Raw genomic sequence first — 21,156 nt, 5'->3', positions numbered from 1 at the left:
TATTGAACTTAATTGGTGGAAATTCTTTTGAAAACTTCCTATTCATCTGAAATTTAAGATCTTCTTTTGACGTTTGCTAAATGCATGAATTCCTACTAAGGCTACTCTCTCAAAATGGGTCCAGCTTGACCCCTCATGTGCTCTGTGGAACTGGTGCTGAATCTCCATGGCACCTGTTTATTTCCTGTGACTCGGTCAAACGCATCTGGACTGCAGGACCGTTGGGATTAAGAACGGAAGCTTTGGGGTTTGATTGCCTTATGAATTTCTTTTGTTCTTTTTCTCTATCCTGAGGCCAAATAAACAATTAGCTTCCTGGGTATTTGCTGCTATTTTGACTACCTGTTATTTTATTTGGATGGTAAGAAATCATGTCATCTATAGGGCACAAACACCCAATCCCGCTTGGGTACTCCAATGTACACAGAAATGGATCGTTGATCAGAATTTGCATCCCCCCCTATGAATTCCATTAGTGTAACACATAATTCTGACCATCCTTATATTAATTCCTATGATTTTAAGTTACCAATGTTCAATTTCAATGTTCTGATATGTGTAGGATACCACACCACGGGGGTAACTGTAGCAAGGTGATCCTATTTTTTTTTGGTAGATGGCAGACTTAGGTTTTTTGATACAGATTCACTGCAAGCTGCTGACGAATTAACTGCAATTCTTTCTGCGATCCGTAAAACTATCAACCATGCTGCCAATATTGGGTTGAAGATTAATGAGATTTGGAGTAACAACAGCTGGATTGCCAAATCGTTTCCATCTCCTACAAAATGCTTATAGCCATGGACTTTGTTTATAGACTATTTATATATACCTGATCGTACCTAGGATATAACCTTTGAAAAAGATGGGAACAAGTTATGTATTATATTAACTTCAAACTTAACGAAAAACGTTGTATTTTTCTAGTTTTTATTTAGTTTGTTTGCCCATCAAAAAATGAAAAAAAGTAATTACTTGTTTTTTATGGGATGAAAAAAAAAGTAGTTACTTCAATCGCTCCCTCTTCACTGTTTTGCTAGGCTTCCACTCTGAAGCCACATCAATTAGTTAACTATTCCATCTGTCATCCTCTTCCTACATTTCTTCACCACCTGCCGTTCCCCTCAATCAATTTCCCAGCTTTCTGTCCCTTTCACTTCCCCTCAATCAATTTCCAAGTTTCATTTGTCGTTTTTTCTCCCTCCTGTTTCTCTTTTATTTTTTTTGTTTTTGGTAAAGGCCTGCTGTTTCTCACTCCTTATGGAAAAAAGTCACAGTGCGGCCGATAAAGGTTGGCAAACGCAATACTAAACGCAACGGTTAAATCTCAATCGTTGAAATTTAATCAATCGATTTTAATCGTTGACTTTTCAACCTACAACCGCCTCTCCCATGTCTTCTTTCTTCTTCAAACCGAGAGAGAATCAATTTACAAAAAAAAAAAAAAAAAAAAAAAGAAAAGGGCAAAGGAAGCATCCCCTGCAACCCAAAACCCATCTCCTTGAAACACTCCCCTATAAATCTCTCTCTTCTCCTGTAAATCTATTCTCTGCAAACTCTCAGAGAGAATCGATTTACCCAAAAAAAAAAAAAAAGGGAACCGGAGATCAGACTGGACGGCCACTGGAGAAAGAATAGCTTTGAGATCCGCGATCCGGATCTGCTTAGGGACCATTTCTGGATCTGATCCCAACCGCTCCGTACCACAGACGATCAGATCTACACTTGCAGTTTAAAAAAAAAGAAGAAGAAGCTACGTTGTGGTGGTTCTTCAAAGAAGATTCATTTTTCCTGTTGGAATCGAGAGGCTCTCCACGCTTTAGGATCGTCACCTGTCCCATGACGAAATTCTTGGAAGATTTCCAAGAATCATCGGTTTACAAAAAAAAATTAAGACCATCTCCTTGAAGCACTCCCCTGTAAATTGATTCTCTCTCTGTTTTGATTTTTTTCTATCAAAACCCTCTTTTTTCCTCGATTCTCTCCCTCCCTTGATTTGTTTTTTGTTTTCTATTTTTTAAGAAAGCTGAAGAAGAACAAGCCACTGTGTATTGTCTCTTCCCACCTCCGCCCTCCCTGTGTATTGTGGTGGGAAGATGGAGTTTTTTTTTATGAAAGGGAAGATGGAGTTTTTTGCATTTCTGTTCGGTTCCAAATTGGAAGAACCCAGAAAGCAGTTGTTCCCGATCCTAGATATTCAAGGGTCTTCAGGTCGAGACAAATGGCTGTAGAGAGGAGAACCCAGAAAGCAGTTGTTCCAGATCCCAGAGATTTAAGAAGAAACTTGTGAATAGAGAAGAAGAAGAAGGCGGAGAAACCTGAAGCACTCTCCTGCAACAAAGAAGAATAGGAAAAAGAAGAAACCTGCTGTCACGGTGAGCAGGTTGATGGTTTTTTTTATTTAACGCCTACGAATAAAAGGTCAAAAAATAAATGACTCAGATTAAACTGTTGCGTTTAACAAAAATTCTCATAGCGCTGCTACCATCCACTCTTCTCTTATTCCCGCTAATTTGTGCTCGTGTGTGGAGAATATGAAGCTACTTCCTGCCACTACTTCCCATCACACCCTTCATCCTCCACAGAACTTGGACCCACAAGCGGTAAGGACTCCTTTCTCTTCCTCGATCCCCCATCAGCAACCACACCTGCAATGCCCAAGCCTCTCTGACGAGGAAGATGATTAGGCCTTCGAGCTGGGGGATGAATTGGAGGATCGCCTCTCTCAACAGTATGACAATACTCTGGTTGGCCAGGTTGGGATTGGGCTCGTGGAGAGTCCAATGAGGCATCCGATGGTTGGGTTGTGCTGCACACATCTAGATGTGTGCTGAGTCAGCCGTCGAGATATGTGCCACACAGCCCAGCCATCGGATGCCTTATTGGGCACTCATTAGGTGATGCCCTCCAAGGAGAGGAGTCAGATCCGCCCCTACCGAAAACAAGTGATCAGAGAGGCTCTACCAAGTGCTTGGAATCTGAGGTTCCCAGTAGAAGTTCTTGCACTTCATGGCGACAGATTTCTGTTCAAGTTTTGCCATCCCCTTGATGTCGTTATCATTATGGCTGAAGGTCCCTGGTCGGTTGGAGGGAACTTGGTTGTTCTGGAGGAATGGGAGTCATTGGAGGACTAGTCTTTCTAGCATGTGGAGTTTTGGATACAACTACATGATGTACCTCAGGAACTGTTTTGCATTGAGGTAGCATCAAAGTTAGCAACAAAGGTGGGTCTGCAAGCCAAGTAATGCTCTTCGAAGGAGTTCAATTTGGAATGCGGGTGAAGTACATTAGTTGTAGGGTAACGGTTAATATCACTAAGCCCCTCCATCATACTATCAAAGTCAAGAGGAAGTCTGGTCTGGAGCCTACTGTGAAGATGAAGTATGAGCGTTTACCCAACTTTTGCTACTTCTGTGGGATGCTTGAGTCGAATCAACATCGAGGAGGGGTTAGGTCGACATTGAGCGTCTGTCGATGAACAACTCTCGACATTGAAAGAAGGGCTTCGGGTGCCGGTGTGAATTTTCTGAATGTCAAAGTAAGACAGTAGGAATGTTTTGCTCGACAGTGAGTGGAGATGGCTCGGTGTCGATAGAAGGATGGGCTATTTGGGTCAAGTTCTGTATTGAGTCAGGCTAGTTCCAAGGGGTCGGGGTCAGGGCTAGCCTTTCCAGGGGATCTTGGAGGGCTTGGAGACTTCGTTTATGGGCTTCGACAAGGGGATTGACGATCAATAAATGGATTCGACCAGTGCACACTAACGCTGTACCCACAGATACATCGGCTCTATGCTTTGGAGGCTACTCATCACCATCAGGGGAAATCTCCGAGGGAAAAAACAAAATGAAGTGTCTAAACTCCTCTCTTATGCTTAAATAGCTTCATGTATTCCTTGTGAGAGTCTAACTCTCTCTCTCTTTCTCTCTCTTTAAGTTTGATTGGAAATTATAAAGTTTTTTTGATGTGCTTCTAATTGGTGAAAAAGTAGAATCCACAAAGGAAAGTAAGTAATTAATTAATTTAATTATTAATGAATAATTAAATAATTGTTTGGAGGATAAGGACCTGTGTAGCCGACCCCTTGTAGGGGGATGTTTCTGGGTGCTGCTTTGATTATTTTTCTTTTTTAATTTCTTTTAATTTCTCTTTTTTCTACTATTGCCATAGCCTCTATTGGATCCATGTAGCCGACCCCATTTAGTTGGGATAAGGTCAAGGTTTAAAGTATAGGTATCGTATCGGGTATCATATCGGTCGGGCGATTTTAAGAGATGTATCGTATCGTATTGGAGATACATATTGATCGGTGCAGAAACACATGGAAATGATCAAAATACACATGGAAATACATTTTTTTGACACAAAAATAATATAAAGAACAAATATATGTCATATATTATGCATATACACTAAGAATTGTGAATAATGTATAACCAGACAAGTGCGGCACTTCTAAATTATTATAAAAGATGAGATTTCTTACATGCAGAGTCACTCTATTGCCATGAAAAATGTCGGGGTGGATAAAACTCATGTCTGTAAAGGTCTTCAAGAATAAGAGCAACTAGGATAATGTTGTGTATTGACTGAACATAAGCACAATACTGACCCTTAAGGAAGTCATTTTTGGTTTTGGGTGAAAAATGGTGGATTTGAGTTCAAATCTTTGCAAATGTATACAAAGCATGCATATAATAGTTGGTTGAACCTATTTTCCTTGAATCATAGGAAAAAAAAAAAAAAAAAGAAGAACTAAAATGCAAGATTTGAAGCAAAAGATCAAGTTTTTTGAAAAAAACCTATCTTTTCTCTTTCAAGTGTTGAGTATGTCTTGTATTTCAAGGATTCAAGTGCGATGTGGATCCGACCTGATCCGACATATTTTGTGGTGCAACCCAAAGGAAGAAATAGTTGAGATTTAGTTTGTGACGCGGAGGGTTAAAATTTTGGGAGTTCTAGTTCATGTTTGGTGTAAAATATGAAAAAAGGCATGTGTATCGATACGTACCGATACATTTAAAAAAATAATAAAAAATTAAAAATAATATGTATCGACTGTATAGATATGTATCGATCGTATCGTATCGTATAAACATGTATCAGTCAATATATTATTTTTTTCTTAAATAGATACTTATCGGTATGTATCGTATCGACACCGATCGATACCGAGACGTATCGGCCGATATGGTACGATACACACCGATATTTTAAACCCTAGATAAGGTTATGGTTGTTGTTGTTGTAATTAAATAATTGCATCACATCAATTAAAATTAAATAAATCAATTATTAGTTAGCAAATCAAAAAATTACCCTTGCATAATCCAACCCTCCACTAATCAACAACATCAATACTGCCAAACCCTTTCCATAATACATGTCCATATTTGAGTGTTTATGTACATGATCAAAACCCGCAAAACACGATTAAATACTTTAATCAAAACATACATCAAATACATCATTTTATGGGAATATAATTTTTGCAAAATCATTTCCAAAACAGTACAGGATCTTGATTCTCATCCGACCATTCATAGACAACCTCTCCTTAATATTCACCAATCAGACAGTAGAGACCATGTTGAGTGACCCTTTTACTCACAAAATATTTGCGCATTCCCCAAAAATCGGTTTCAGTTCTCTTGAATCTTAGTCATTGATGAATTCAAGAATGCGTTCACATTTTGCAGTGACAAGGCCCTCTCAGGTACTGGGTCTCGGTGACACATATCTATCCCAAACCTACATCTGACAGTAACACATGAGGGAATCGACATTAGCAGATTCTTCGCCAATACACACCAATATGTGTACTCACATTCGTACCCTAACATCAACACGTCTAGGCATATCGAATGCGACGACCATATGATAAAGGTGTCCAGCACAAACCCTAGTCGTGACTACAATTTTAAGTGTAAACTTACAGACATACATTGCTAAAAAAGTTTATATTGCATGTTATAATATGAAACCAAAATATATAAACGGTTTGAAAATAATAAACCGGAATTAATCGAAACAAACCGGGTTTGATGGAGACACATCCAACAAGTTTTACCATTCTGTTATGGTATTTGATCCTATTTGGTTGGAACCGATGGTTCCTAAGATGGAACTGAAACCTAACCGAACGAAAACATAATTTGAACTGAATTTATTCAATTCGGTTCGGCTGATTTGATCTAGTTTTTATTTTCGGTTCTAGTTCCAATTTCACACCCTTAACCATCACATAGGTTTCATCAAAAGAATTGTCACATAGGTTAGCAGGATATCAGGCTCTAAAGGTCATGTGGCATATGGGGCTCCAATGATCATTCTCCTAGGTCCAAAGGTTTCTATCATTTTGGTCCTTCATAATCCAATGCGCCATTTTCCAACCAGGCCTCAGGCCTGACCTCGATTTGCATAACGGTCAAGTTCACTGTAGCTTAGCACCCAAAAAGGGGGAGAAAAAAAAAACTCACTTTGGCGCATATTGTGCAAAAACTGATTCATCAAAACTTGAGTCTTTGAACAAACAAATTGTACAAGAAGAAATAGAACAAGTTCGTCAAAAATAATCACATATTTCCTCATTTGACATGGAAGAAAGATTGCTAAGCCTATTCTTTGATTAATTAACAAAATAATACACAACGGAGAGCACAATCCCTCTCTGAGAATGTGAGCCTCCAAAAAAATATTCATCACTGCCCCATTGGCATGTCCTATAACACTCCTTGGCTTCCCTCAACCAGTTGAAACCCCACAAATTCCATTTTTCAAACCTAACTATTAACACTTATAACCAACACCAACCCCGACATCTTTCCAAATAACCATTGTTATGCAACCCATTAATTACCTCCAGCCATACTGCACACCAACAATTGATTTCACCCTGAAAGATCTGGCAGTTTTCTTTCTGTCTCCGGCAGTCAGGAGTTGGTGGAATGAGAACATGACCTGGAAAGACTATAAATTACACTGATCATAGCTCTCACCTAAACACTTCGATGCTGGCGCAAGCCCTTCCCAAAGTGAGGTTGCATCAAACGGACATACAAACCGTTCATCGCAACTAGGGAATCATGGGTTCCTTGCTCCACGATTCGTCCAAAATTGAGAACAACAATGTTGTCTACATGCCTCATCATTGTTGCTCTATGGGCAATAAGAATAGTTGTCTTGTTCCCCATTATCAGGGTATCAAGAGCCTCCTGTACCACCCGGCTTGAGTCCGACTCAACTGAGGAGCTGGCCTCATCCAATAATAAGATTGGAGCATTTTTTAGCACAACCCTGGCAATGGCAATTCTTTGCTTCTGTCCTGGTGTTAGATCAACACCTCTCATGCCTACATGTGTGTCATAACCGTGAGGCAAGCTACTAATGAAATGGTGAGCATTAGCTATCCTTGCTGCCTCTTTCATTTCAGCCTCTGTAGCATTATGCCTTGCATAAATGATGTTCTCCCTTATAGTTGTTGAGAAGATAATTGGCTCCTGCTGAACAAGACCCATGTGGCTCCTCAACCATCTAAGGTTATACAGATTCAGATCTCTGCCATCCAGTAAAACTTGACCACCAACTGGGTCATAGAATCTCTCTATCAAAGAGATTATAGTGCTCTTTCCAGACCCTGAAACTCCCACTACTGCTACAGTTTGTCCTCCATTGACTTTGAGACTGAAATTTCTCAATATCATCACCTCTGGACGAGTGGGATAACAAAAATCAACATTTTTCAACTCAATGCTTCCATACACATTAGGGGGTTTTAGTCCAAAATTATCATCCGGATCAATCTCAGGGACGCGGTCTATGATCTCAAATACTGAAATAAGAGATTTACGCCGCTTAAGTATGTATGGAGCCAGCCCAAATGGCTCCACAAGAGCAAAGGTCGCAAAAGAGAAGACCATGTACTCTTTGATAGCTGTGGGAAGGTCCATATAACCCTTTTTAACAGAGATGGCAGTGTACCAGAGGAGGACCGCATTACAGGCAAAAAGCAGAAACTGCGAAAATCCGAATCCAAAACCAATGGCCATCCCATGGAGCAAGCTCTGCTTGAATATTTTGCCCAGCTGAAATCTGTAGAGCTCCATCACCTTGTTACCAGCACAGAATGCCACCACAGTGTAGATGTTTCTAACTGCATCCTCAAGGACCAAAGATGCCTTTCTGTGCATTTCTTGTATACCTCTTGAGAACCCAGCAAGCCACAACTTCTGCAAAATGTGAATACAAGCCAGTCAGGATTTGAAGCAAGAGAGAGAAAAATAAACATGCTATGTATTTATGGTGATTCATAATCTCCTTTTTCTTTTTTATAGCAGGGGTGTGCAACTGGCACATGGTGAGTCATTATGAAAATCGTAACTTTTGAGAGCAAGATTTAAAATCTGTTGCATCATTACAGGACTTGACCAACGGAAAAAAAATATGGCTTATTTAGTCATCATACAACATTGTTTATCAATGCCTTGAAACCCTCACTGGAGGTTAACCCAGGCCGCAGAGCAGGTTGATTCAATTATAAGTTGAAATTTGTAATTCAATCTGAAAAGAATAACAATAATTAGAAAGATGAGCATAAATAAGTCAAAATTGTTAATCAGCTTTGGTATAGACAATAAAATTGTCTTGTTTCCAAATGTCCATGTCCCTGGGTGAATTGTCAAAAGTGATTGGCAGAGGAATGCAATTCTTGGTTCAACTGGTCCACGTGTCAGTCACAGTCCAGGCCTTAAAATTCACCAATCACTAGGTTTGCAAAATAAACTTGATGCCTTGAGTGGCTAATCTTTTTGAAGGATCATAGATTAGATCGATTTTTCGAAGGATGCAGAAGTATTAAGAATCGTTTTCGAATGGTAAGAAAGAAGGGATCTGAGAAATAATAAGTGTCTTCCAGCATAAGCTGATCTCCCCACAATTGGTGCTTTCTTCTTCCCCAGCTATCAAACTGAAGTAGCTGCATACATGGGAAAGTCATTGGGTTCTAACTTCTAACCACCTAAGGAATAAGGAATAGGATTTAAAAAAACAGATACAGAAGAATCGCAGAAAATGGAATAAACCTAGATTCAAGAGAAATTGGATAACAAGCTAAAGGCAGGTCTGATCTGGCCAGAAGTATGGTCGAGTGGGATGCTCTTAGGACTTAGGGTAGAGCAGTTCCACAAATTTGATAGAAATTTGATGTTCAGATTTTCCACAGTGAAATTTTCTACTGAGCAGGATTCTTGAGAGTTGAGACAATTTCAGAACAGCAATTCGATATCATAAATTTAGGTATTGAGAACAGATCTAATCAATGGATTAATTGGGCAAGCAAAACAGTAGCTGAGACCTAAACAACTAACAAAATTCAGAAACCAAAAAAAAATAATCGAAACAGAGAATTTTCAGAAAGCATACTGAAGGGCTCTAAGAAATCGATGGGATTTTAAGGTTCATAAGTTAAAACAGATCTGGGACTTGAAAATAAAGACAAACCAAGGCTGAAACTGATTAGCAGAAAAGATCAAGATAAGAAAGAGAGAGAGAGAATTAAATTGCACAGCGTACAGAAAAATTGCAGCAATACTAACCTGATCGATGGAGAAACCAGAAAAGAAGGATATGAACCAGGAATCCCCCCTGATCCTATGCTGAATCCACAGTAGCCCACCCAGAATACACTGAGCAAGAACACTCTTGAATCCCACAGGAGCAGGTCTGAAATCCACATAACCAATTGGCAGCAAAGATAATGCAGAAATGATCTCAAACCAGTAAAACCAGCGAGAGATCAATTGCAACAGTATCGCATAAGGGACAAATAAGTATTAAGAACATAAATCTCCAACGCTGAAGGGAGATATAACAATTTTTCAAACTCTTGGAGCATGCTTCACACTAACCTCATCACTTTTTCTTGTACGAGTTGAAATTGAAAAATGTAAGATTTCACGGCTCCCTTGCGGGATGGGAAGATAGTTTTTTCTCTTTTACATGTGAAAGAAGAAATAGAAGGGGTATGACCTTGGATTCAGCACCAAAGGCCTGCGGGAATGGAGTCAACACCAAACCCAACCTACTAAATCACCACAATAGGGTCTGATCGGAACCACCACCAATCAGACTCTTGGAATCACCACCAAGAGATGTTACAGCTTCACCACTGCAACCTATCCAGATTCATCACTGAACCAAAGAAAAGCAAACTTTATTTCTCAACTGTCTCTTCTATTACATCGGTACATTGTGTAAATAAAAGACACAAAGACCGAAAATAGCAACTATGTAGAACCTTCCCTACATGGACAGCACTACTCAAAAATAGGAAACAATAAAAATAGTGACTCTTAGTACTCTTAGTTAGCTATTAATTTAGAAACTAAGGAACTATTACAATAATAGAAGATAGTAACTACTAGGAAAATATTCCAGAAGATGTTCCAGCAAATCTTCAAGATATTCTAGTGGATCTTCTCATAGAACCCCACACAATCTTCTGGAAGATCTACACAAGCCATACATGGGCCAAATCAAACTATACGCTGGCCAGCCTGACCCTGGCTTGAACCAGGACCAGGACCAGGACCAGAACCAGAACTGTGGGAAGTGTTTGGACCAAGGTTCTGGCCAAGGACCTGAGTTTGGATCTGCTGTCTTCTTTCTTGTGCATATAGACCTCAGGCTCTGCATCAGCTCTCCCTGACTTGAAGAAACTTGTCCTTGAGTTTTGAAGAGAGTAGCGATGGAAAATCAAATCTGCATGAGTAGAATTTCAGCAACTGTTGATTTCGTCTGCCGTCTCTCCTTAGGTTTGATACCAAAAATAATGCAAAAACCATCTCAAACCAGTAAAACCAGTGAAAGATCATTCGCAACAGGGTCGCATATAGGGACAAATCAATATTAAGAACAGAAATCTCAAAATCTTTTTTTTTTTAACATATGAAAGAAGAAATAAAAGGAGTATGACCTTGGATTAACCACCAAAGAACTGCGGGAATCATAGCAGTCTAGGCGGCAAGGCGGTGGAGGGGTGCCTAAGTGCTTAGGCGACAAGGCGCCCAAGTGATTTTTTATTTCCTCTCTTTTCTAACATTATTTCGTATGCTACAATGTATACATTATATCATCTAAAATCAACTTTAAGCCACATCAAATCATCAAAAATCAACATTAAGTCACATCAAGTCATCAAAAATCAATATTAACCCACATCGAGTCATCAAAAATTAACATAGATCTAGAAGACAGCAGAACTGAGGAAGCAAGCTACTGGAAGTTCGAAACAATCAAAACATACATTTGGTTTATACTATTCTTGGAATTGGTCATTGTCCTGCTATACCTAGTCTCACATTTGGTTTATACTATTCTTAGAAGATATGATCTTATAAACTGCTCTCGATATAGAGAAATGTTCTTGTTCTCTAAGAAGTTTGACTAGTCAAATGATTTTTATTTTACATGAGACTTTTTATATTAAATAGAGCACAAAACCAGCTTTCCTACAAATCCAAGATTGCTAAAATATGATTTATATTGAAGGAGTTATGTTTCGGTCAAACCTTATTTGGTGTGCGTGAATGCAGTCAAATTCGCTCTGAATGAAAATAATTTTTTAGATAACAAAACAAATGAATATTTTACTGCTCTTTTGGTTTTTAGCAATGTTTTACCATATTAAGATTTATGGAATTTTTAGATTTGAGAAAAACCCCAACAGCATTAGAAAGTTGAAAATTTCACCTACCATCGAAAATCCAGTTTTTGTTCTTGAACTGTTGACTATTTATCCTTTTGGAAGTTGACTTTTTAACTATTTTTATTAGATTCAAATAGAGGATATTTGCTTATTTATGAATAATATAAGTAACTAAAACATTTGCTTAAATGATATTTGGCATAAATAAATAAGAGCCAAACTTGGTGTGATACCACTAAGGCGCCACTCGCCTAGATGTGATACCCGCTACGTAATTATTAATATATTTTTAGTATTTTGTGATGTCGCCAAGCAGGACGTGTCAGTCCCGACGGGCACTGGGGATGGGAAAAACGATGTGCGATGGTAAGGTAAGAAAATTTTAAATATTCATGGTTCGGTTTACCATAGAAGACCATGATTTTATTTTTCTTAAAATCATAAGATTGAGTATGTAATGTGTGATCCAAGTATTCACCCACCTAAATTAATACAAGTAGGGTACAGGTATATTCGAAGAATGGGTAAATTAAATTAATTAGGACAATTAGAAGCCTACACATCGAATTAAGTACATATGTGATTTGGGATTAATTAATGTATCTTGGGTTCAATTGAACTTCAATTTAAATTATTGAACCAACTTGGTTCAATTAGGCTTACTTGGGTTTTATTGGGTTCATGTGGCTCAAATTGGGCTGATGTGTCCAATGGGTTGGACCACAACTGGGTTGCATGGGAATAAAAGGGTCAAGGCAAGGCTAGGACCGTAAATGCAAACAAAAAGGGTACCATGGTCAAACCTTAAGAATGGGTTAGTATTGGTTAGAAAGTGAGGCAAGGTAAGGCATTTAGGGGCATTAAAGGTCATTCATGGAGGAGAAACCAAGGAAACAAGTTGAACTTTTCAATTCATACGTATGAAGTGCCATTTGCTTCGTTTGAAGTTTTTTGAAAAGCAAAACAATGGAGAGGAGAGGGGAAGGAAGAAGAGAGAAAAACGGTGAGCTAAGGGTGATTCTTGAGAGTTTTTAGGAGGAGTTTTTCCATCCTTGATGAAGGAAGAGCTTAGGGAAGAAAAGAGAGTAAAGAATGTTATGTATGTCTCGAATTCTTGGACCTGTTTCGAAGAATGACCCGCTCCGACATTTTTGGTGGTGACCCGACCCGATGGAGGAGTATTTATATTCTTTACCTGCTTTGTTGTAAAGAGTGAGAATTTGGGGGTTTTCGTTTTAGAGTTTCTGGGAGAGAGAAGCAGCGCCATTTTGGGTGTTCTTGAGAGATCTCCATTGTAACCTTCTCCGATTTACATAGTGAAACAGCTTCGCCTTCGCCTGTGGACGTAGCACACCATACTGGTGTGTGAACCACGTTAAATCTCTGTGTCGTCTTGCTCTGTTTTGTTTTTACTTTGAGTTTTGGTTGGTGTTTGTTCTAACAAAGAAAAAGAAAGAAAAGAGAAGAGTTTGAAAGAAATCAAGGCTGGGTTCAAAATTTAAGGCTTGGAGCTTGGGACTTGAAGATTCAAGCTTAGAGAAGAGTGGATTTCTCCAAGAGGTAGGTTGTTTTTTTTTTTTTTTCAATATCAATTTTAGAACTCTGTTTTGGGGGTTTTCTTTCAAATCTGGAAATTGTTTTAGACTTGGGGAAAGGGAAAATGGAGAAGAGAAAGAGGAGCAAATGAAGAGGGAAATAGGGGTGGAAAGGAGGAGTAGAAGAAGTGAAAAAAGAGGAGAAGAAGAAGATGAAAGAGGGGGAAGAGAGTTGCTGCCAGCGCCAGCAGCTGGCAGCTCAGGCCACATGCAAGTGCTGGCCGGCTGGGCTTGGTGAAACCCCCCTTCTCCCTTAAGGTGTGTGTGGTGGCTGGGGCTGCCATCGTGGGCTCAGCCACTGCCATGTTGTATTAAAAAGGGAAAAGAATGGAGGAAGAAGATAGACAGTGAATATGGTCTATAAATCCTATGGGCTTGGATTCCATGGGCCCTGGTTTAATACATGAGGGTCTTAAGTAGTGAACCAAGAATCCTATGTGGGCCCAAATCTGAATGTTTAAATAGTCTAAGTGGAGGGTCTAATTTAATGCATGTGATAATTTCGTTTTAGAAGTATATATACATGCATCATGTTACTACATCAAGGACTAAAGAATCCATACCGTTTTAGAAATTATTAGCATGCTGAAACCATAGTTGTCAAGGTGCCTAGGCAAACCAAGGCGAGTGAGGGGGTTAACAACCAACGCGACACCAACAAGGCGACACCTTGTCGCCTAGGCGACCAAGGCAACACCAGAAATCAAGGTGTGACAAAGGCGCCTAGGCGACGCCTTGACAACTATGGCTGAAACATTAACCCAATTGATGGAAATTGTATGATAATGTAAAGGATTTGAAATGGCATGCTACTAGGAGTTTCCATAGTATATAAAGTACTGTTTTGGACCTATCTTCTACTATGTTAAGATGTTAATGTCGGACCTTAATTGCATAACATGCCGTACTAGTTAACTTGTTTAAATAAAAGACTCTTAAGACTGAAAATAGAAACTAACTAGAACCTTCCCCACTACGTGGACAGAACTACTCGAAAAAAATAAAAATAGTACCTCTTAGTACTCTTAGTTAGCTATTAATATGGAAACTAAGGAACTATTACAATAATAGAAGATGGTAACTAGTAGGAAAGTATTCCAGCAAATCTTCAAGATATTCTACCAGATATTCTCATAGGACCCCCAACAATCTTCTAGAATATCTCACACAAACCATACGCAGGTCAAATCAAACCATACACAGGCCACCCTGACCCTGATTAGGACCTTAGTTTGGGTCTGCTGTTTTCTTTTCCAGTGCATGTAGACCTTAGGCTCTGAATCTAAAGAGCTTTTCATTTAATAAATGATGGAGGCTGTTAGGCCATTACATGTGTTTATAACACTACTGCAAACTGAAACAAACTCTACTAATGAAAGGCTAAAGCCAATCATGATTCAACAAGGAAATAAATAAACATAAATAGACTAGAGTTCCTTCCCATCGCGAGCTGTATTGAAGAGTCATTCCTTGACTCAAATACTTTAACTGTTGCGCCAAGGCTCGTGGTTGAGGAGAGATATTGGAGAACAACTAGGGTGTGGTCAGAGACTCAGAGGCTCTTTGGTGCATAGTTGTCATGGCGTCTGGGTGACCCAAGGTGTTGGAGGGGGCCTAGACACAAGGCGACACCAACAAGGTGACCAAGGCATCCAAGGCACGGCAATGCCCTGACAACTATGCTTTGGTGTTGGGGTCATTCGATGAGATTGTGAAGAGCTAATCTGGCTTTGAGATGGTAATGTCGTTCTAGGTTGGTAGGAGACCAACTAGAAGCCAGACAACCAAGATCTAACTTGAATGGTAGTTCGGCTAGGTCAAATTAGGGTTAGGGTTTGGTTAGGGCTTGATGTATGGGTTATGTCAAGATGATGTAGGGGAGTCTATCAGTGAAGGTCCTGAGATGTTTTAATGGATGGAAGTGTGCAAACTTGAATGGGCAGCAAGTTAGGTTTAAGGTTTTGGGTTTTTGAATAATGAAAATTTGAAGGAGGGTTTAGAGTGGGAGGATGGGGCTAGGGTTTGGATCAAGTGCTATAGAGGCAGAGAAGGTAATTTGGTTCTGGTTTGGTGTGGTTTTGATGGGTGGATTGGTTTGTGCAGGTTTAAGGTTATGGGAACAGTAACAAGGGGGAAAGCTAGGGTTGGGGTTGTAGAGGATTAGGAGAAGGAAGGATGGGGATGGGGATGGGGATGGGGATGCTTCCAACTTACTTGTAGTTGCAGAATTGTCCTGGCAGCAACTTGTTTGCTTGAAAAACTTGAATAAAATCGAATCTTGAACAGAAAACTTGAAAAGAACTTCAAAGGAACCATCCGGGCTTCATACCGCAAGGTATCGATTGGATCAAACACCAATCCCACCAACGAACCACCCGAGCTTCCCACCGCAAGGTGTCAATTGGATCAAACACCGATGACCGATCCTACCAGCCTTGATCAAACACAAGACAAAAATCTTCAATGGAGAAGAAGAGCAGCAAAAAGCTTTTCATTAATATCAAAATTCGTGTTCAATACTTGCCCCCCTTACAACCTTATATAAAAGACTCAAAAAGACTCCTACACTAAAAAGCAAAGGCCTAATACAATCCTTAACCTATTAGGTAACCTAAACTGACTAGGAAAGTGAAATAACAAAGGAAATAGACTCAAAACATGGCTGGACTTATAGAGTACTAATACAACCCAACTTAAATAGTCACATGACCACTTAACCAAGTCACTTGATCACTTAACTGATCACAAGACCACTAATTATATAAAAATAAAACTAAAGAATCCCGTATGCAACCTAATTACCCATATTTTAGGCCCATAAAGTGGCCTATTACATAGAAAACCCATGGGATCAAAGGCCCAACATGTATATAACCCAACACTAGACTTATTCCTAAGCAAACAAACCCTATTTGATGATGAATCTGCATCAGAAGTTTGCTTAGACCAGATTCAACAATTACTGGTTGGAAGGTATTTTGAAGGGTATTTTAATCAACCATAACTCTTCTCTAATGCCATTCTTGAATGAGGCACTCCAAACATCATTTTTCAAATGTTAGGAACCTAAGGCATTGATAACCGCACATATTAGGAACCTTAGGTGTAATTAACCCTAGTTATTTATGCATTCAGCATCAATTACTGGTTCATCATGTACATGTGCTTGATGACCTAATTTCTAATATCGAGGCATTCCATACTTCTAGTGCTCTTCTAAAAGTAAAATTATTCATATGCAATGACCCTACTCATGTTTCACTGAATGTTGATCACTTGAGCCACAGAGGCATTACTTCCATACAAATGTATCACATTAAGACAGCTAGTGTAAATTATTTCTCAACTTCTCAGTAAACACAGTTTAATAAAGAAATCTGGGCCAGTTTTTTATTTTTCTGGGAGTTGTCCTTTTTTTTTTGTGGGGCGGGAGGGGATAGATAAGGAGTTTAGCCTCCAAGGACATGCATCTCTTCGAACAATAAAACAGAATCTCAAAAGAATTTGATAGCTAGGTATAAGGAGAAAACCAATGCACAGGAAGGGATCTGATTTCAAAGTTAGGCTTAAGAATATGATTGTAAAAATGTTTAGAGAGTGGGAGAGATCTATACATCAGGTGGTTCAGACTTGAGACTACTACTTTGACGACTGACAGACGGGCCTCAACAGTTGAGGCCTTAAGTGAGATCCCATTGGATCATTCCTGAGGCATTGGGACTTTGTTGTTTCTTCTACAGCCGCTCATGCCTGGATTCATCATTATTGGCTTGCACCTCCTATTGACACCCTAAAGCTCAATACAGATGCGAAAGGGTAATCTGGGCCCAGCGGGTATAGGAGTAGTGTTTAGAAATCACAGTGGTGTTGTGCTATTGGCTCTCCTGTCGGAGTTTGGATTCGGTCACAGCAGAACTCAAGGCTATTATTCAAGGTATGGAAATTGCCTTAGAGGAGGGTTGGGAGGGCATCTCCACAGAGGGGGACTCCAAGTCAGTCATTCACTGGCTTCAATCTCAGCAAAGGGAGGGTCATTGGAGATATTTACACCTGATCATGAAAGCAAGAGCACTTGCTAAGTGAGGGAATTTCTACTTATCTTGGAGGTTGAGATCTGCCAATTTTATTGCAGATGGTAAGTGTTGACTTGAACCGAGAATGGGAGAATGGCTTGAATGATCTATAAGATCAGTCAAGCTCTCTATTTATAGTAGTAAAAGAGATAACAAGGGAAAACACTATTCACGACACTGTTCACATGAACAGTGTCACATCCCTAATTACATTTCTACCATTGCTCATAAATCCATAAATAAAGAATAAATAAAACACCCAAAAGACCAGAATACCCCCACGGTTCTGGATTACATATTCCAATACTCCCCCTCAAGCTGGATTATACAAATAAGAGAAAAAAGAAAAACCAGCTTGAACTAAAAAGAAAAAAATAACTCCATAATAATGCTAACACTCCCCCTCAAGTTGGTGCATACAAGGTACTAATGCTCAACTTGAACAAAATGGAAAGAAACTAAGTTGCAGCAGAATCCAGCTTGACAGAGATGAATGCAGCTCCCAAATAAACCTTCAAGAACTTTAACTATAGATCTTCAAAAAACTGGGCAGACTTGATCAGCAAAAAAAGGCAGCTTTCACCAATCTTCTATAGCTATCCAGTGATGAATCTCTGACTGATAATCTTGAAGACAAGCAACTAGGGCAGCAAGCAGCGGAAACAAATGAATCAGGTAGCGGAAAAGATCAACTCAACTGTAGAACCTCATATAGGCAGGCAATAACCAAACATCTTCAATACTCTTCATCTCCCCCTTACGGCAAATTCAACCCAATACAGAAGGATTTCCAATACCAATGATGGAAACACTGATCTTCTATGTTTTGCACCAAGTATTCCTGCAAGTTCTGCTTCTACAATGTCTGTAGGTGTACTGTACATAATCTCTCCCTCACGTGTAGTAGTACACGTGGGCATAACAGAGATAATGTAAGAGATAAGGCAAAAATATAATATTCCAGAATTTTCCAAAAGGTGCTAAGGGAATGGAAAAGGAAGAAATGGCAATTTAAAGAATACCATTATCGTCCAAAGTCGTTATGGGTATATGCCAAAGGTATGTTAGGGGAGATGGTGAAGTGAAAAGAAAAGTTGTGGGATAATGAATTAGATCTGATTTGAAGTAAGGAAAAGCTCCAATCTTCAAGGCTTGACCAATCTTTAAACAAGGAAGAACAAGTGTGCAAAACTCCAATTTATAAACTCCCTCATGCTAAATAGAACTGACGAAGATATCTGGACAGAATTGATGTAATAAACTTCAACAAAAAACTTGAATCAGATCTGAATTAGTAAACACTACTAGGAACAAGCTCCAAAGTAAGCCGGATATGAAGCAGTAGAAGAGCTACACACAACTGAATAGGTTCGTAGTTGCAACCAATAACCATGGAACAATGCTGTTGTAATCCCAAACAAGCTGATCTCCAAGGTAGTAAATTCGAGTCTTCAACAATGAAAGAAATTCGAACTCCAATAGTAGGATATTCAGACTCAATAATAGGACAACAGTAGTCCTCATAAAGGCAGCAGTAACATGTCAACCAGTCATGCTTACAGAAGCCAAACAATAGAGCAAGGTATGTAGTAAAGCTTGATAGAACTAGCAAGTATAAATTAATTAACCCAACAGATCCATAGGTAGTTGAAGCAGCCAGCCACATAGGAACAAGTAAAAGAATAGGTTGATAAATGATGAAATTGAACCTTAAGTGTGAACCTGAATTTTTTTTCAAAATAAATCCATGAATGATGCTGAAACTTGGGTTGAGTACTCCTCTGATGGTTACAAAACTCTCCTAAAAAAATCAGCAAGAGAGGACTGCCTTAACCCTTAGATCGATTATAGTCAGGGTTTTTGTAAAAAACCTGAAAGTTGAGATCGATTGTAGGGAAAGGGGGCTTCATAAAAGAGATGATGACTTGTCAAAGATTGTCGATGGTGTGTAATAGATGTTGTCCAGAGCTGCTTGAATGGATCTCCAATACAAATAACCAACATCTTTTTGTGATTGAGACTTGATCTTCAAGAGGGAGAAACACCAAAAAAATGCAGAAAAATAGGGCAGCAGCTATCACACGAAATAGAACTTCTTCAAGCCACGAATAGTTGAAGTAGGTTGCGTCTCTTGATGGTAGAAACATTTCCAAAAAACTCCAGTAGCAGCAAATAACCCTAACCCAAAAAATCGATTTGTGTCATGATTTTGTAAAACCCTGAAAATAAGGATCGATTGGGGTTAGGGGTCTTCAAACACTTGGAAAGAGGCCAATATTGAGGTCGAGTAGTCCTTGTAGATGAAGTAATCAGCCCTCCAAAAATCAGCAAAAGCTGAAACCTGTAATCCTAATTTCGATTGGAGTTAGGGTTTTAGCAGGTTAAGAAAGTTTTGCTGTAGAAACAAATCCAGCCATCAGAAAGGGTCCAAACTTAGGTCGAGTATGGCTTGTAGTAGTAGGGAATCACCCCCAAAAAATTAGCTGCATCTAAAAAGGGAAACCCTAAAATCGATTGGAGTCAGGGTTTTGAAAAACCCTGACAAGTTGATGAAAGATTAGGGTAGGGGCTGGAAAGGTTAATGAAAGATGGAGAAATAGAAAAAAGGAAAGGAGGTCAATGGAATAGGGTAGGAAGGTGCTGGAAAAGAGAGCAAAGGGAACTCCAATGGTGGAAGGTCAGCCTTCAATAGTGGTAGGAAGTTGATCTCCAAAAAATTCTGGAAAGCTCCAATTCGCAAAGATGGTTCCAGCAGAATTTTAATGGAAAAAAGAGATTGAATGGAGGAGTGCAGCAACTAAATCATTGGTTAAGTTTTTACCTCATTAGTGCTGCCCCCTTACAAAGATGAGAAGAAAACCAGAAGGAGGAGAAGCCGAGAAAGAGAGAAGAAGGAAGAAGTCGATTAGAGAGGAGTAGGGTTTTTTCCTCTTTTTCTAACCTAGATCAAACTAGCTCTGATGCCATGTTGACTTGAACCGAGAATGGGAGAATGGCTTGAATGATCTATAAGATCAGTCAAGCTCTCTATTTATAGTAGTAAAAGAGATAACAAGGGAAAAACACTATTCACGATACTGTTCACATGAACAGTGTCACATCCTTAATTACATTTCTACCCTTGCTCATAAATACATAAATAAAGAATAAATAAAATACCCAAAAGACCAGAATACCCCCACGGTATTCTGGATTACATATTCCAACAGTAAGCTAGTGAAGTTGTGGGTAGACAATCTTTCTATAGGGATTCTTAACCTATGCCATAGTTTGTTGGGATTTTGTCATTTCAGCCACGTTGTGTTGTTGTTTTTGTACTCCATGTTGTAATCTTTTTCCTCTTCTCCCTAATAAATTGATTATTTATATATATATAAAAAAAAGATTCTAAGTTATAAGTAGAGAAATAGAACTCAGATCTTAAATGAATCCCAAGTTGAAGATCTGATTTTAATAACAGAACACAACAGAAGTTGAAGATCAGATTTAAATCACAGAACACAACAAAAGAGCTTAACAAAGAGAGACTCCAAAGAGAGAAGACGGACTTGTAATAAAATACGAGAGAAAAAGAGAGAGTACACTTATTTATAGGTTCTGTCGGACACTTGATCCGACAGAACCTATAAATAGATCTTGTAAGTTGTAACAGACAAGAAATGAAAGGAGATACAGCAGTAGCAACAGTTGTTGTAACAGAATTTAAGATAATAAAATACAGCAACAGTTGTTGAGAAGAGAGATGTGATGGGAAGCAAGGTAGGAATACAGCAGTAGCAATAGATGA

The 21,156-nt window shown here is 39.1% G+C and overlaps 1 protein-coding gene and 1 long non-coding RNA gene across 3 annotated transcripts in view; one reads left to right on the top strand and one right to left on the bottom strand.

Moving 5' to 3' along the window:
- Positions 1 to 1,607: 1,607 nt before the first annotated feature.
- LOC122664875 lies at positions 1,608 to 20,855 on the top strand. Of its 2 annotated transcripts, none has more exons than XR_006333394.1 (3): positions 1,608 to 1,730; positions 2,384 to 2,390; positions 20,840 to 20,855. It is a non-coding gene; the product is annotated as an uncharacterized LOC122664875 (long non-coding RNA). The 2 variants fall into 2 exon arrangements; XR_006333392.1 differs by lacking the exon at positions 20,840 to 20,855 and adding an exon at positions 13,423 to 13,465.
- The window catches only part of LOC122664863 (ABC transporter B family member 20-like), a 29,324-nt gene continuing 14,942 nt past the window's right edge, over positions 6,775 to 21,156 (bottom strand). The window contains exon 11 of the mRNA XM_043860892.1: positions 6,775 to 8,225. Within this exon, the coding sequence (XP_043716827.1) occupies positions 6,996 to 8,225 (1,230 nt within the window). The 3' untranslated portion in view covers positions 6,775 to 6,995. The remainder of the gene's footprint in view (positions 8,226 to 21,156) is intronic.

The sequence above is a fragment of the Telopea speciosissima genome, chromosome 1, assembly GCF_018873765.1.
Source record: "Telopea speciosissima isolate NSW1024214 ecotype Mountain lineage chromosome 1, Tspe_v1, whole genome shotgun sequence".
NCBI classification, from domain to species: domain Eukaryota; kingdom Viridiplantae; phylum Streptophyta; class Magnoliopsida; order Proteales; family Proteaceae; genus Telopea; species Telopea speciosissima.
The sequence above is the reverse complement of the archived record's forward strand: the minus strand, read 5'-3'. Positions and strand labels throughout refer to the sequence as shown.